This window comes from Bufo gargarizans, chromosome 6 (assembly GCF_014858855.1).
Source record: "Bufo gargarizans isolate SCDJY-AF-19 chromosome 6, ASM1485885v1, whole genome shotgun sequence".
In the NCBI taxonomy this organism is placed as follows: domain Eukaryota; kingdom Metazoa; phylum Chordata; class Amphibia; order Anura; family Bufonidae; genus Bufo; species Bufo gargarizans.
In genome coordinates, this window is record NC_058085.1 from 343,642,889 (window position 1) to 343,658,275 (window position 15,387).

At 46.6% G+C, this 15,387-nt stretch overlaps 1 protein-coding gene across 1 annotated transcript in view; it reads left to right on the forward strand.

Annotated features, from left to right (window-relative positions):
- ADAM12 (ADAM metallopeptidase domain 12) overlaps positions 1–10,140 on the forward strand; it is a 676,627-nt gene extending 666,487 nt beyond the window's left edge. The window contains exon 24 of the mRNA XM_044298620.1: positions 8,966–10,140. Within this exon, the coding sequence (XP_044154555.1) occupies positions 8,966–9,023 (58 nt within the window). The 3' untranslated portion in view covers positions 9,024–10,140. The remainder of the gene's footprint in view (positions 1–8,965) is intronic.
- The last annotated feature ends 5,247 nt before the right edge of the window (positions 10,141–15,387 follow it).

Genomic DNA, 15,387 nt, shown 5'->3' on the forward strand with positions numbered 1-15,387 from the left:
GGGGAGCAGGTGGGTTACATTTGGTGTTATCGCTCTCACACCCTCTCATAATGGTCACTGGAAGTTCAACATGGCTCATCATGGCAAATAACCCTCTGAGGATCTGAAAAAAAGTATTGTTGCTCTACATAAAGATGGTCGAGGCTATAAGAAGATCGCCAACACCCTGAAACTGAGCTGCGGCACGGTGGCCGAGACCATACAGCGGTTTAACAAGACAGGTTCCACTCAGAACAGACTTCGCCATGGTCGACCAAAGAAGTTGAGTGCATGTGCTCAGCGTCATATCCAGAGGTTGTATGAGAGCTGCCAGCATCGCTGCAGAGGTTACAGGGGTGGGGGGGGGGGGTCAGCCTGTCAGTGCTCAGCGTCATATCCAGAGGTGCTGCCAGCATCGCTGCAGAGGTTACAGTGGTGGGGGTCAGCCTGTCAGTGCTCTGCGTCATATCCAGAGGTGCTGCCAGCATTGCTGCAGAGGTTACAGGGGTGGGGGGTCAGCCTGTCAGTGCTCTGCGTCATATCCAGAGGTGCTGCCAGCATCGCTGCAGAGGTTACAGGGGTGGGGGGTCAGCCCGTCAGTGCTCTGCGTCATATCCAGAGGTGCTGCCAGCATTGCTGCAGAGGTTACAGGGGTGGGGGTCAGCCTGTCAGTGCTCTGCGTCATATCCAGAGGTGCTGCCAGCATCGCTGCAGAGGTTACAGGGGTGGGGGGTCAGCCTGTCAGTGCTCTGCGTCATATCCAGAGGTTGTATGAGAGCTGCCAGCATCGCTGCAGAGGTTACAGGGGTGGGGGGTCAGCCTGTCAGTGCTCTGCGTCATATCCAGAGGTGCTGCCAGCATCGCTGCAGAGGTTACAGGGGTGGGGGTCAGCCTGTCAGTGCTCTGCGTCATATCCAGAGGTGCTGCCAGCATCGCTGCAGAGGTTACAGGGGTGGGGGGTCAGCCTGTCAGTGCTCTGCGTCATATCCAGAGGTTGTATGAGAGCTGCCAGCATCGCTGCAGAGGTTACAGGGGTGGGGGGGTCAGCCTGTCAGTGCTCTGCGTCATATCCAGAGGTGCTGCCAGCATCGCTGCAGAGGTTACAGGGGTGGGGGTCAGCCTGTCAGTGCTCTGCGTCATATCCAGAGGTGCTGCCAGCATCGCTGCAGAGGTTACAGGGGTGGGGGTCAGCCTGTCAGTGCTCTGCGTCATATCCAGAGGTGCTGCCAGCATCGCTGCAGAGGTTACAGGGGTGGGGGGTCAGCCCGTCAGTGCTCTGCGTCATATCCAGAGGTGCTGCCAGCATTGCTGCAGAGGTTACAGGGGTGGGGGTCAGCCTGTCAGTGCTCTGCGTCATATCCAGAGGTGCTGCCAGCATCGCTGCAGAGGTTACATGGGTGGGGGGTCAGCCTGTCAGTGCTCTGCGTCATATCCAGAGGTGCTGCCAGCATCGCTGCAGAGGTTACATGGGTGGGGGGTCAGCCTGTCAGTGCACTGCGTCATATCCAGAGGTGCTGCCAGCATCGCTGCAGAGGTTACATGGGTGGGGGGTCAGCCTGTCAGTGCTCTGCGTCATATCCAGAGGTGCTGCCAGCATCGCTGCAGAGGTTACAGGGGTGGGGGGTCAGCCCGTCAGTGCTCAGACCATACGTCGCACACTGCATCACACTGGTCTACATGGCTGTTGTCCCAGAAGGAAGCCTCTTCTAAAGATGATGCACAAAAAAGCCCGCAAACAGTTTGCTGAAGACAAGAAGACTAAGGACATGGACTACTGGAACCACGTCATGGGATCTGATGAGACCAAGATAAACTTATTTGGTTTAGATGGTGTCAAGTGTGTGTGGTGGCAACCAGGTGAGCAGTACAAAGACAAGTGTGTTTTGCCTACAGTCAAGCATGGTGGTGGAGTGTCATGGTTTGGGGCTGCATGAGCACTGCCGGCTGTGGGGAGCTACAGTCCATTGAGGGAACCATGAATGCCAACATGTACTGTGACATACTGAAGCAGAGCAGGATCCTCTCCCTTCGGAAACTGAGCCGCAGGGCAATATTCCAACATGATAACCTCAAAAATTACCACTGCCTTGCTAAAGAAACTGAGGGTAAAGGTTCTGGACTGGCCAAGCATGTCTCCAGACCTAAACCCTATTGAGCATCTGTGGGGCATCCTCAAATTGAAGGTGGAGGAACGCAAGGTCTGTAACATCCACCAGCTCCGTGATGTCTTCATGGAGAAGTGGAAGAGGATTCCAGAGGCAACCTGTGAAGCTCTAGTGGCCTCCATGCACAAGAGGGTTAAGGCAGTGCTGGAAAATAATGGTGGTCACACAAAATATTGACACATTGGGCACAATTTGGCCATTATCACTTAGGGGTGTACTCACTTTCGTTGCCAGCGGTTTAGACATTAATGGCTGTGTACACTGTTATACAAGGTGGACACCGACTACTGTACATTGTATCAAAGTGTCAGATCTTCAGTGCTGTCCCAGGAAAAGATATAAAAAAAAAATGTGAGGGGTGTACTCGCTTTTGTGAGATACTGTATGAACATGGGACCAACACAGATGCCTTCAGCTGCCAAGTGCACATATAACAGGTCAGCCACTGTCATAGGTACAAAACTGCTGACAGATGCCCTTTTAAGGGCTCATGCACATATATTTTTTCTGTGTCTGTTCTTTTTCTTTTCTTCCACTTCAATGGGGCCACAAAAAGGAAACGGAAATCACTCTGTGTACATGTCCTCATGGCTGTTCTGCAAAAAAAATAGAACATGTCCTATTATTGTCCACATTACAGACAAGGATAGGACTGTTCTGTTAGGCTAAATGCACACGATCAGGATTGCGTGCGGATTTTCCGCACGTGGAAAATCCGCACTGTAGGTCATGTACATTGTATTCTATGAGAATGTGAAATTCTCAATGCACACGATGCAGATTTTATTTTTTTCCGCGCAGATTTTGACCTGCGGTGCGGATTTTAAAATCCACAGCATGTCAATTTATTTTATTTTTCCTGACCAAATTTTATTCATTCGCTTAGTAAAATCCGCATGTGGAAAATCCACACCAATTGATGTGGATTGACCGCACAGATTTCCCTGCGAACACCTGTGGATTTCAGTGTGGATTCTCCGCACATGAATCCTGAACGTGTGCACGTACCCTTAGAGGCCGGCCATCCCATTTTAAAAAATTCGAAACGCATCTCTTCAGGCAGGCTTATCAAGCTACCTAAAATGACTTTTCCCCGACTAAACCTTTCCCCCACCAACTCCTCTGGTCTGAACTCGAAGCAGATCGGCCGGCACCACTCCTGTCTGTTCAATAATGGCTCGAATCCTACTTATCACAATAAACTACCTTATGTGTCACCCCCAATTCCTCATAGATTGTAAGCTCTTGCGAGCAGGGCCCTGACTCCTAGTGTTTCAGTTGTATATTATCCAGTTATTTTAGATTTGTACATGAACCTTATGAATTTGTAAAGCGCTACAGAATATGCAGGATCATCGCAACTCAACTCTGGCGCTCGCTGCGCAGACCAGCAACAGTCCACGCCCGCTACCGGTTCGTAGCCTGGTGGTTGGGGACCAGCTGCTTTAAGGCCCATAGCATCTGTAAGGTCTGCCTCTTGCAAACACCCATCAACCAGAACACGTCGACAGATAATGTGTGCGCGGAACGCGTATTGTAGTCAACATGATTGACCAGATTTCAGCTCACAGAAGTATATACTGCCAGATCTATTCCGCCATGTCGAGAACTGCAGCGATGATTGCAAGTTTACTGGAAACGAAGACAGAAAACACGTTTCTTCTGCTCATGGACTCTGTGGCCAGAAAAGCGGCGTGCTCTGAGTCCATTCATTAGTGTCCTTCTCATTCAACAAGTGCATTATATTCTTCCTCTACATCAGGGGAATCTCTTAAAAGACTACAAAACAGACTGCGCTAGCTCAGATTCATTGCTTTCTGAGGATCCCGGGGCTGTTAGATTTATTACAGTGCGTGGTCTTTGCACGGTGGAGGCTGTAATACAAACAGCAATCCCACTGCTCGAGCAGAACACCTACAATGACTGAAAGGCAGATTTTTAGTGCTAGTAAAAAATTCATTATCTTTCCGCTAAAAACAAAACAAAAAAACAACTAAAACATGGACAGGAGTACAGAAATGTTTGTTTGCAAAGTGGTAGATGCTTAAAATGTCCCTGGACTTTTAATAAACAGTTGATCTGTCATAGTGACATATCAAAGGTTCTGATCTGTGGGGGTCCGAGGGCTGAGACCCGCACCAATCGCTAAAATGACGTGAAAGAAGCGCGCACACAGAGCGCTGTCTCTCCTCACTGCAGGAGACGGCCTAATAGATTTTCAGCAGTGAGGAGCGTCAGGGTTCTGTGTGAGTGCTTCTTTCTGCTCTTTTTAGCAACTGGTGGGGGTCTCGGCACTCAGAACCCCTACCCATCAATATGTCACATCAAAAGTTTTTAAATTTTCTCTATGGATACAATTGCTAAACTGTATGTCGTAATTAAAGAACTTTGGCCATGCTCACACTCGGGATTCCACACTGCCGATCCACAGCGATTTACAGTACAATACATTTGGATGTGGTCTTCAGAACCCCAGTAGATAAATCTTAAAGGAAACGGATCACAAAGACAAGCCCCTTTCCATATCCTCTTCCAAGGCACATGGACAACCTGGGGGAGGGTTTTTCACTCCGACAGACTTGGCCCACCCATGTATTACACGGTGAACGATGCAGTGGTGGTCAAGGGTAGTGAAGGGGTTCACTTAGGGCAGTGGAGGAGCCAATATTTCATCCCTGGTCTCTGTTTACAGGTTCCAGCATTGTCCTTTGACAGTGTTCATACTTCATTTTTCTGTCCTGCTTTGATCACAGAGGTCAATGTAGGGAAGGAATAGAGAGCTCTGTGCAGCGGTGATTGAACAGCCACACAACATTTCGCTCTATGATTGGGCAGAGCGTTTTAGGAGCTCTGGGAGTCTGCATGATAGCATAGGGGTAGTGAGGGTTGTGACAGTAAGTAGCGGCCTCATGTTCCACTTCAGTGTTCCTACAAACACATGGATGAATTCATAGGCCTGAAAAACATGAATTTTGGTGTCTAATGTCCTGATGAGATGACGTTGCCGCAAAATGTCTCCCTTCCAGAACACGCGCTTAGATTGTACCTGCGCGTCGGCGCGCCCCAATAAAAAAACTAATCACTGTACAGAGTTTGTAATACATTTGTGAGAATGGACATGGAGAACGGTAATTGTTATATTTTCCTCCATTTGCAGAGAGGCCGGTTCAGTAATTTTCATAACTGGAAGGACGGGGAAAGTAATTTACTAATAAAGCTTGGTACAGCATGTACATTCTTATTATGGCCTCATAATGTTCTTCACCACCAGCAGAACTGCCAATATTTCCAGATGGTAAATCACCCCCTCAGTCCTACCCAACACAGATCAGACCAGATGATATTCCACCACTTTCAGATCTGCAGACAGCTAGAACAGAGCCGCGACCATGGTACAGTGACTGAAAGTGCAAAGTATTTGCTATACAACATGCATGCGGTACACCAAAGGCAGACCTCCCAAGTGTCCCTCTTTTGGAGGGACAGTCCCTCTTTTTGACCCAAGTCCCCCTGTCCCTCTTTGCTCCTTTAAATCTCCCTCTTTGTAATCTGGAGGTATAGATTTGCATTATTACATTCACAATATTTACCTATAAAGTGTTTCTCTGTATATTTGAGCCCATTTTGTATATTTTTCTCATTATTTGATGCAGTTGGGATTTTAGAAATTTCTGTATTCAGATTATTTTTGCACCAGAAAACTATTGAAATGTATAGATCTATGTATATGAAAATTGATCTTTCACACAATGAACCATAAGTGTCCCTCTTTAATCGTCCAAAAAATTGGGAGGTATGCCAAAGGTACTACAGCTCAGTGTAGCCGGTGAAATGTACAGTATCCTGCTCCATGCTGCATAATACGGCAAACAATTCAAGTAATGACCCCCCCTTTTAGACAGTTGCTGGGAGTTGCTAAGAAAAGTGTTATGCTTGTCAAGCCCATTTACCTGTTTTTCAAACATACAGGAGTATCCAGCACCACATACCTGTTATACCCTGTGATGTCTGATATAGATGTTTTCTTTCCTTATCTTTTCCGTTTGGCCCAGATTGCCATACCGGCTTCTTCCAAGGTCTCAAAAGATCAAGGGCTCAAGCCCCAGTGCATATGTGCCAAATTCCTGATCATAATCGCAGGTACAATCTGTATACTACAAACACTGATGAAACCAAAAAAATAACACACTGCTTCAAAGATTCAATAAATCAGGTTAAAAAACAGGTAAATGTGATTGACGACCAAACCACTTAGAGCTGCCAAAGCTCGGTCACCAGTAAACAAAGCGGGATGTAGAAAAGGAGTACAATAGTCAAAAGTGAAATACATCCTCAGCAGATACTAAATACATAGGTGGCCATATATTAGACATATTTCCGGCACAGATTGCGGTGCAACGTTCCTTTGTGAAGCAACCTGCGCCTTTTTTCTGCTCACACCAGGTCTAAAAAAGTGGGCATGGCCTGCCCGTCTCATTTACACACGGCGCCTCTACATAACTGCGGCCGATCCACCGCCAGTGCAGGGCTTTATAAGACTGGAGGTGCCAACTTTGGGTCTGTATATACTCTATGTATTTTGTACCTGCTGAGGATGTATTTTACTTTATTTGATTGTACTAATTTTACACATCCCGCGTTGTTTACCGGTGACCGTGCTTTGGCAGCTCTAAGTGTTTTGCTTGTCAATCCCATTTACCTGTTTTTCAAACATACAGGAGTATCCAGCACCACATACCTGTTATACCCTGTGATGTCTGATATAGATGTTTTCTTTCCTCATCTTCTCCATTTGGCCCAGATTGCCATACCGGTTTCTTCCAGCCATGTCTTGTCTCTACAGTTTGCCACATATACATCTTAGACTCCTCGCATTTCTATCAACTTCCTCCTCCTGGTGCCCACACAGTGGTATCCTACTGCTACCCCCAATACCATTCGCACTGTGCTCCCCAGTGCCTCCAGAATGCTGTAATGACGATATAACAGTGCGATATAGATAGTCCCTCATACTAACAGTGCTCCCAAAAGTCCCACCAATAGTAATAGTGCCCGCATTACTAATAGGCCCCCTACAGTAATAATGCTCTCCAAATGCGCCCCCATTAATAGCAGTGTCCTACATATTGTGCCTAAAAATAATGCCTCCCACAGTACTAACTATAGTCATTATGTCCTATAATGCCCTCGGTTCTGATAAAGCTCTCCACAGTGCCCCCAGTAACAATAAGGCCCCCTAATTTGGCCCCCTAAAGTGCTCCCAGTAGTAATATTCCCACTCCATAAGGCCCCTCTATAGTGCCCCCAGTAGTTATAATGCGCCCCTCTATAGTGCCCCCAGTAGTTATAATGCGCCCCTCTATGCTGCCTCCAGTATTTATAATGCACCCTTCTATGATGCCCTCAGTACTTATAATGTCCCCCTGATATATCCCAGTACTTATTATGCACCCATCTATATTATACTTATAATGCAACCCTCCATATTATAGTTATAATGGGCCGCTGTAGTGCCCACCCCAGTAGTATGTTACGCACCTGAGTCCTAGTCACGCTTGCCTTAGTTGCCCGCATCCCAGTGCAGGCGGTGACAATTAGGTCATCACACAGCTTGAGGCCTGGTCACAATGATGTCATCCCTTCATGACTGCACTCGCAGTGCTGCCTCATAGGCTTCAGGCCTAGTCAGCCTGTGGCCTATGAGAGTGAATGACGAGGGTGGGAACTATTGGCTCCCATGCCTTGCTGTACTATTCACCTGCATTGCCATTATGAGGAGGGCGATGCAGTTTTAGCTGTAGTGGCCACCAAGTTCAGGACCCCGGTCAACACAGATGACACAGGACCTCCAGCTTGCATGTTCTTATGCCCTGCCATTGAGAACACCCTCTAGCTACATGGAGCACCAGTGGGTAATGCTGTCACCTGTTGGCAGCACCGACTGCCACAGAAAAAACATACTGTAATGAATCGTTCAAGTCATGATTGGCCTTTATTTCATGGAACCTACAAGGATATGTATCGGAACAAGAAAGGGGGCTGTTTCAATATATTCCTGTGGAGCACTAACACTAAAGGCCTTCATAGGATTATACCTTTAGCAGGCTCCAGTCTACCACCACTAATGAACGGCTTCCCCGATCTCACCACAGGGAAGCGGTCATGGGCTCGGGAACTCCGCTTTCCCAGGGAAAGCCGCCTCAGCTGCTGTAGTCACAACAGACCATGGCAACTTAGGGGTTTAAAGTGTTCGATCAGCGCTAATGTCGATCACAGACATTAGCCCTGGTTCTCTGCCATGTTTAAAGACCCAACCTGCGCCGTACATATATGGCGTTGGTCGGAAATGCGTTAATAAAGATGCAAAAATTTCAAAAATTCTGTTTTTACCTCCTTATTATGGGGTATTGATTGCAAACTGATGGGGAAAAACATGTTTGTTTTTAATTTTTTATTTTAGCACAACTGCCGTGGATCTGATCGTAAAAAGTCAGATATCCGCCACATGTGGACACAGCCTTATGCTTTGCCTTAAAGGGGCTTTCCGGGCTACTGATGACCTATCCTCTGGTGATCGGTGGGGGGCCCGCTGATCAGCTGTTTGACTAGTCACCGGCTCCTCTCCATGCTGACCATGCACAGCGCCATACATTGTATAGCGGCTGTGCTTGGTATCGCACTCGTTCACTTCAGATACTGAGGATAGGTCATCAGTAGTAAAATCCCAGAAAAAACCCTTTAAGCACCTATCCAAATTCAAGGAAGGTATGGGTTGTAGTTGTCCATAGCCCTAGTTAATGTACTGTTCTGCTTGGTTTCAGACCCGCTCCGAAGGTCCCACCACATCGACCCATCTTTAAGCCGGCCCACCTGAAGTGAGGAGCCAAGGCCTTGTGTGAAGTTTGCACTACGCTCTGACACAAGTTGGAGTCTGTTTACTGAGTCAACTGAACTTTATAAAATTTCCTAAAACTGTAAAAGACGTATCCTACAAAAGGACTGAGCTGTCGCCTTTGGTGCTATGCTGTATGTAGTTGCTCAGGTACTTGTAAATTATTAATTTATGTCGAATATTTAGTACAGTGCAGTGCATTGCACTAGGTATATTTAACCAAAGATGACTTTCCAAAGAAGGGAAATATTTTTCTAACGTCTAGTACACTTGAAATATTTTACCATTTTCTAGTATACTGTATGGAAGGAGGTCTTCATATGTAGGCGTCAATAAGCACGGTCAGAACTGGAGGTTTTGTTTGTAAAATCTGCACTCTTTTACCATTTTTAAGCATTTACAGTGAGCATTTAGTCAATAAAGCATTTGGTAGAGACAAGTATATTGCTGTATGTTACAATGTATCAACGCTATGTCAGTCTGTATTTTATATGCTATAATTCCAGTAGTGGAGCGACACGTTTCACAAGCTGGTGAGGTGCTATGGCAATGATTGTACCTGCAACGTCTGCACTGACTGGAGGCAGAATCTCCTACATCCAGGAGGAAATATCCACTTTTGAATACAATTTTATTTTTTCAATCCATATAGGTTCAACATTTTTTATATATCTTTATCCTGGTCGGTGCAGTGTTTTCCTGATACAGAGCTCCAAATCCCCTGCATAGACATAGATAACATTCTGGCTTCCAGTGGCCACCACTAGAGGGAACACATGAGTATTCTGCATACTAACCATATATAAAACTAAATAAAACAGCATGCAATAAGCTTCCTCTAGTGGCAGACAGCCAGAATGGTGAAATCAGACCTATTTACAAAAAAATGGCTTTTTGCACCCAGCCAACAATAAACAAAGGGGGAAGCTGAACTTTAAGGGTGCCTGTACTCCTTGCAGCTAATCCATTATGACCACCACTAATTTCCATTCTTCATCTGTACATGAAGCTCAGTAGTTGTCATCTAAATGCAGCTCAGCTACATCTGTGGGTGCCTGAAGGCTACCTGCACACTTTGCGGATTTTCAAATGGAAAAATGGCAGCGTAATACAGTATCAGCAAAGTGCATTCGATTTTCCAAATCTTATGCACATTTTGCATTTTTTCGCTCCATGCAATTATGAAAAATCAGCAGCTTGTCAACTCTTTGTGCTCATTTCACCCTTTTCAACGCAAGGGTAAAATGTGCTGCAAAATCCGCACTGAAATTCGTGGGGAATTTCTGCAAGACAGCCAGCACCTGTGTGCAGGTAGCCTAAAGGATCGTTACATTGTTGCAATAAAATGCATCTAAAATAAAATAAAAAAGTTGTTTTGATCAAAAATATCTTTCTTTAGCTCCGATGTATACCTATATGTCTCCATGGTTACAGACTATACATAAACCCGGTGTGCAGTCTCTCTGGAAGTAACACATGACTGCAGAATCAAGGTTTATTTGCAGTTTGTAATTAGGACGACGCATAGCTCTGCATTGGAGCTGCAAACACATAAGGGTGCAAAGTTATTTTAGATGCACTGGAGCCAATAAAAAAAAAAAAAAAGGCTGCAAAGGTATACATAGTCACAGCCAATTGTTACTATTCTTCATTTGAGGATTTAGAGAACTGAAACGATGACACAAAAAAGGTGCTAAATAGTTTACATTATGCCACCAATAAGTCCACGTCACTAGCCTTCATCTGTATTACAACAGAGATAATGTTTACAAAGGATAACAGACAATGCATCAGTGAATGCTCGCTGCGGTCTATCCGATCTCCTCACCACAAGGACTCAAAGTGACACGTAAGTGCCTGGAAGATCTGATATCTGCTGCCTGGGAGTCAAATCTCAACAGCCCCATTCACACTTAAGGCCTCCTGCAGACGAACGTGTGCGCTCCATGGCCGTATTGCGGATCCGCAATACACGGGCACCGTTCCGTGTGCATTCCGCATCACGGATGCGGACCCATTCACTTCAATCTATCCGGAGATGCGGAATGGTGTGGAACAGAACCCTACAGAAGCACCAACATGTGCATCCTGTTGCCGTACTGCAGACCGCATCACGGATGCGGACCCATTCACTTCAATGGGTCAGCAAATCCGGAGGTGTGGAATGGTGCGGATCGGAAACACGGAACGGAACCCTACGGAAGCACTACGGAGTGCTTCCGTGGGGTTTCGTCCCATACTTCTGTTCCGCAAAAAGATAGAACATGTCCTATCTTTTTGCGGTACGGCTGGACCGCAGACCTATTCACTTTAATCTGCGGCAGCTGCCCCACAGTGGGTGTTCGTGCATTGCGGCCCGCAGCATGGCCACCGCACACACGTTTGTGTGCAAGAGGCCTTACAGTGGAATCTTGACATTTTCTGGAGTTTACCCGGAATGCACACATCCGCCATGGACTTTACCCAGACTTTTCCCCCCCAGAGCCCTAGTACTAACTCCGGGTTATGTCCGAGTGAGCGCATGTTTGAAAAAAAGCAGTAAAATGTTCCAGAAAATCACAATGGCCATGCCTAACGTTCCTGCCGCTTATCTAGGCACCTGGAACATTTCCACTGTAGTGAGAACGCACCTGACAGGAACATCTCTGGGGTGATGGCCTTTCACACATGTAGATAACTCTGGTAAATCTCCAGACCTGATAATCTAGAAATATTACGGCGTTTAGATCAGTCCTAAGTATGGTTGTCAAGTTAGACATTGGTCCTGATTAGAGGTTTTCCAGGTCCAAGGTATTGACCGCTTGTCCTAAGGATAGGCCATCAATATCAGATTGGTGGCGGTCAGGCTCTCCTCACCCTGGCGCTCGTGCTGTGGCCTCTTCATTGTTTCTCTTAGTCCGTCTGCCTGCGTTCAGTCTTTGTAATAGCGGCGGTTCAGGATATTGCGCCTTGGCCTCGTTTACTAGAACAGGATGAAGTTACAAAACCCCCGCGTCACCACAACTAAGTAGATGGCTGTCCTCTACAATGAAGAGAGGCCAGCAGCACTCATATAAGCACTGTGACAGGTCAGATGACTTGCTAAGAGTCGGACCTCCACTGCCATGATGTTTCTCCGGATAGGCCTTCCAGAAAACCACTTTATCAGGATCTCAGCTCGTTAGTGTATAGGGTTAGCATAAAGCACAGAGTATCTATGTAAATAGGGAGCTGATGTAAGACAACCTGGTGGCAACTATTTTTGCAATGTGTTACATCAGTATCTTCTAAAACCCAGAAGTCTTCTTCCACTTATATGAATTTGTATTCTAATTTTAAAGGGGTTATCCCATGATTTTTGTAAAAATAATATCAGACATTATATAGTACATAACAATCTCTCTCAGAAACCTAGAACCAGCCCCGTACCTCACATAGATACAGAGATCTCCCCCATTTGTTGCTCTGCTACATTTATTTCAAGTTGGCAGCTCCGGGGGCGTCTCCTGTAACTGCCTCGGTTTGGAAGTAAAAAGGATGGAACTGAGCATGTGTGTCCACCACAGAAAGGTGGACAGAGATATCAGAAAGACATCAAACAGCAGGTGGCGCTATACAGATAGAGTTCAGTGTATAACTCACTGGCAATACTACATGTTTAATTATATAACAATATACAAAAGTATTCAGATCCAGGTGTTGGTTTGAAAAATTTTGAATATTTCTCATGGGACAACTGCTTTAATGACTCGTACACACAGCCGCATTAAAGATTTGCGGATCCGTAATACAACACCCATACGCTGCTATGGGCTCCTACTGTAGCTCAATGTGACCCCTATTTTATGCAGCAAAGGTTCCATAAGAAGGTGATATTTTGGAGGAGAACACCACTGATGGCCCATATAGCGGCAAGTGGAGTGCCTGTAGATGTGGGGGATCTAATGGAGGTTAACTACCTCTTCATTGGAAACAGGATATAGAAACTCCTCACCAACGATACTACTCCCCTCGCCAATGGATACTGCTCCATCTAACACCATTATTTATCCTATAGTTTATCCACAAAGATCAATGTCACTTCAAAAATTACTTCTGTAGTCATGGAATATTTTTCAGCTCGGAAGGGTTTTCTGAGATTTTTATACTAATGACCTATCCTCGGGATAGGAGGGGTCCGACCCACACCGATCAGATACTGATGACCTATCCTCAGGATAGGAGGGGTCCGACCCCCACCAATCAGATACTGATGACCTATCCTCAGGATAGGAGGGGTCCGACCCCCACCAATGAGATACTGATGACCTATCCTCAGGATAGGAGGGGTCCGACCCCCACCAATCAGATACTGATGACCTATCCTCAGGATAGGAGGGGTCCGACCCCCACCGATCAGATACTGATTGACCTATCCTCAGGATAGGAGGGGTCCGACCCCCACCAATCAGATACTGATGACCTATCCTCAGGATAGGAGGGGTCCGACCCCCACCAATGAGATACTGATGACCTATCCTCAGGATAGGAGGGGTCCGACCCCCACCGATCAGATACTGATGACCTATCCTCAGGATAGGAGGGGTCCGACCCCCATCAATCAGATACTGATGACCTATCCTCAGGATAGGAGGGGTCCGACCCCCATCAATCAGATACTGATGACCTATCCTCAGGATAGGAGGGGTCCGACCCACACCGATCAGATACTGATGACCTATCCTCAGGATAGGAGGGGTCCGACCCACACCGATCAGATACTGATGACCTATCCTCAGGATAGGAGGGGTCCGACCCACACCGATCAGATACTGATGACCTATCCTCAGGATAGGAGGGGTCCGACCCCCATCAATCAGATACTGATGACCTATCCTCAGGATAGGAGGGGTCCGACCCACACCGATCAGATACTGATGACCTATCCTCAGGATAGGAGGGGTCTGACCCACACCGATCAGATACTGATGACCTATCCTCAGGATAGGAGGGGTCCAACCCACACCGATCAGATACTGATGACCTATCCTCAGGATAGGAGGGGTCCGACCCACACCGATCAGATACTGATGACCTATCCTCAGGATAGGAGGGGTCCAACCCACACCGATCAGATACTGATGACCTATCCTCAGGATAGGAGGGGTCCGACCCACACCGATCAGATACTGATGACCTATCCTCAGGATAGGTCATCAGTATAAAAATCTTAGAAAACCCTTTGAAAGGGCATCTGTCAGCAGATTTGTCCCTATGGCACTGGCTGACCTGTTACATGTGCGCTTGGCAGCTGAAGGAATCTGTGTTGGGCCCATGTTCCTATGTGCCCGCATTGCTGAGAAAAATGATGTTTTAATATAAGCAAATGAGCCTCTAGGAGCAACGGGGGCGTTACCATTACACCTAGAGGCTTTGCTCTCTCTGCAACTGCCGCACCCTCTGCACTTAATTGACAGGACCAGGTGTGATTACATTTTCAATTTCACTGGTTCTGTCAAAGTGCAGAGGGCGCGGCAGTTGCAGAGAGAGCAGAGACTCTAGGTGTAAAGGCAACGCCCCCGTTGCTCCTAGAGGCTTATTTGCATATATTAAAACATCATTTTCTCAGCAATGTGGACACATATGAACAAGGGACCAACACAGATGCCTTCAGCTGCCAAGCGCACATGTAACAGGTCAGCCAGTGTCATAGGTACAAATCTGCTGACAGATAGTCAAGATCTTAAATGGAATCTGTCAGTAGTTTTGATGATGCTAAGCTGCTGACAGCACTAAGTAGAGGCTGGAAAGAGCAGTAAACATATATTTTGTGTAACCTTTATTATCAAGAGTAGTGTGAATATGAAGTTTTATACTGACAGATTCTGCTTCTGCAAGGAGGAGCTTCACTAGTAAATCCTCTGTGCATTCAGCTGCTTCACGGCCTCTCCTTTCTGATCTGAGTGACAGCTGTAGAGGTCTCCTGGTTGGATGTTACAGCCGTCACTCACGACAGAAGGGAGGAGCTGTCAAGCTTAGTTTAGATTATCAATCGCTGATTATGGAGCACGACGTATCTGAGCCATAATTTGCGACTTTTCACTTCTCTCAACACTTTTCAAAAGTGCCCAGAAAATTGGGTGGGGCTTAGAGGGAGAGTCATGGCCTCCCAAAGCCAAACAGATTTACACTGTCTAATAACAGCTGGCATACATTTAAATTTCTGGACCACAGACTGCCTAGAGATGCGCCAAATTTATTAAGAGGTGGCCTTTGCCGCATTCTGAACCAACAGACTTTGTACCAAGACTGGTGTTTGTAAATGTTGTACTGTCACTGTTTGGGCTGTTTCATACGAATGGATCCCCTGTGTGTCATCCGCAGCGTGAATGA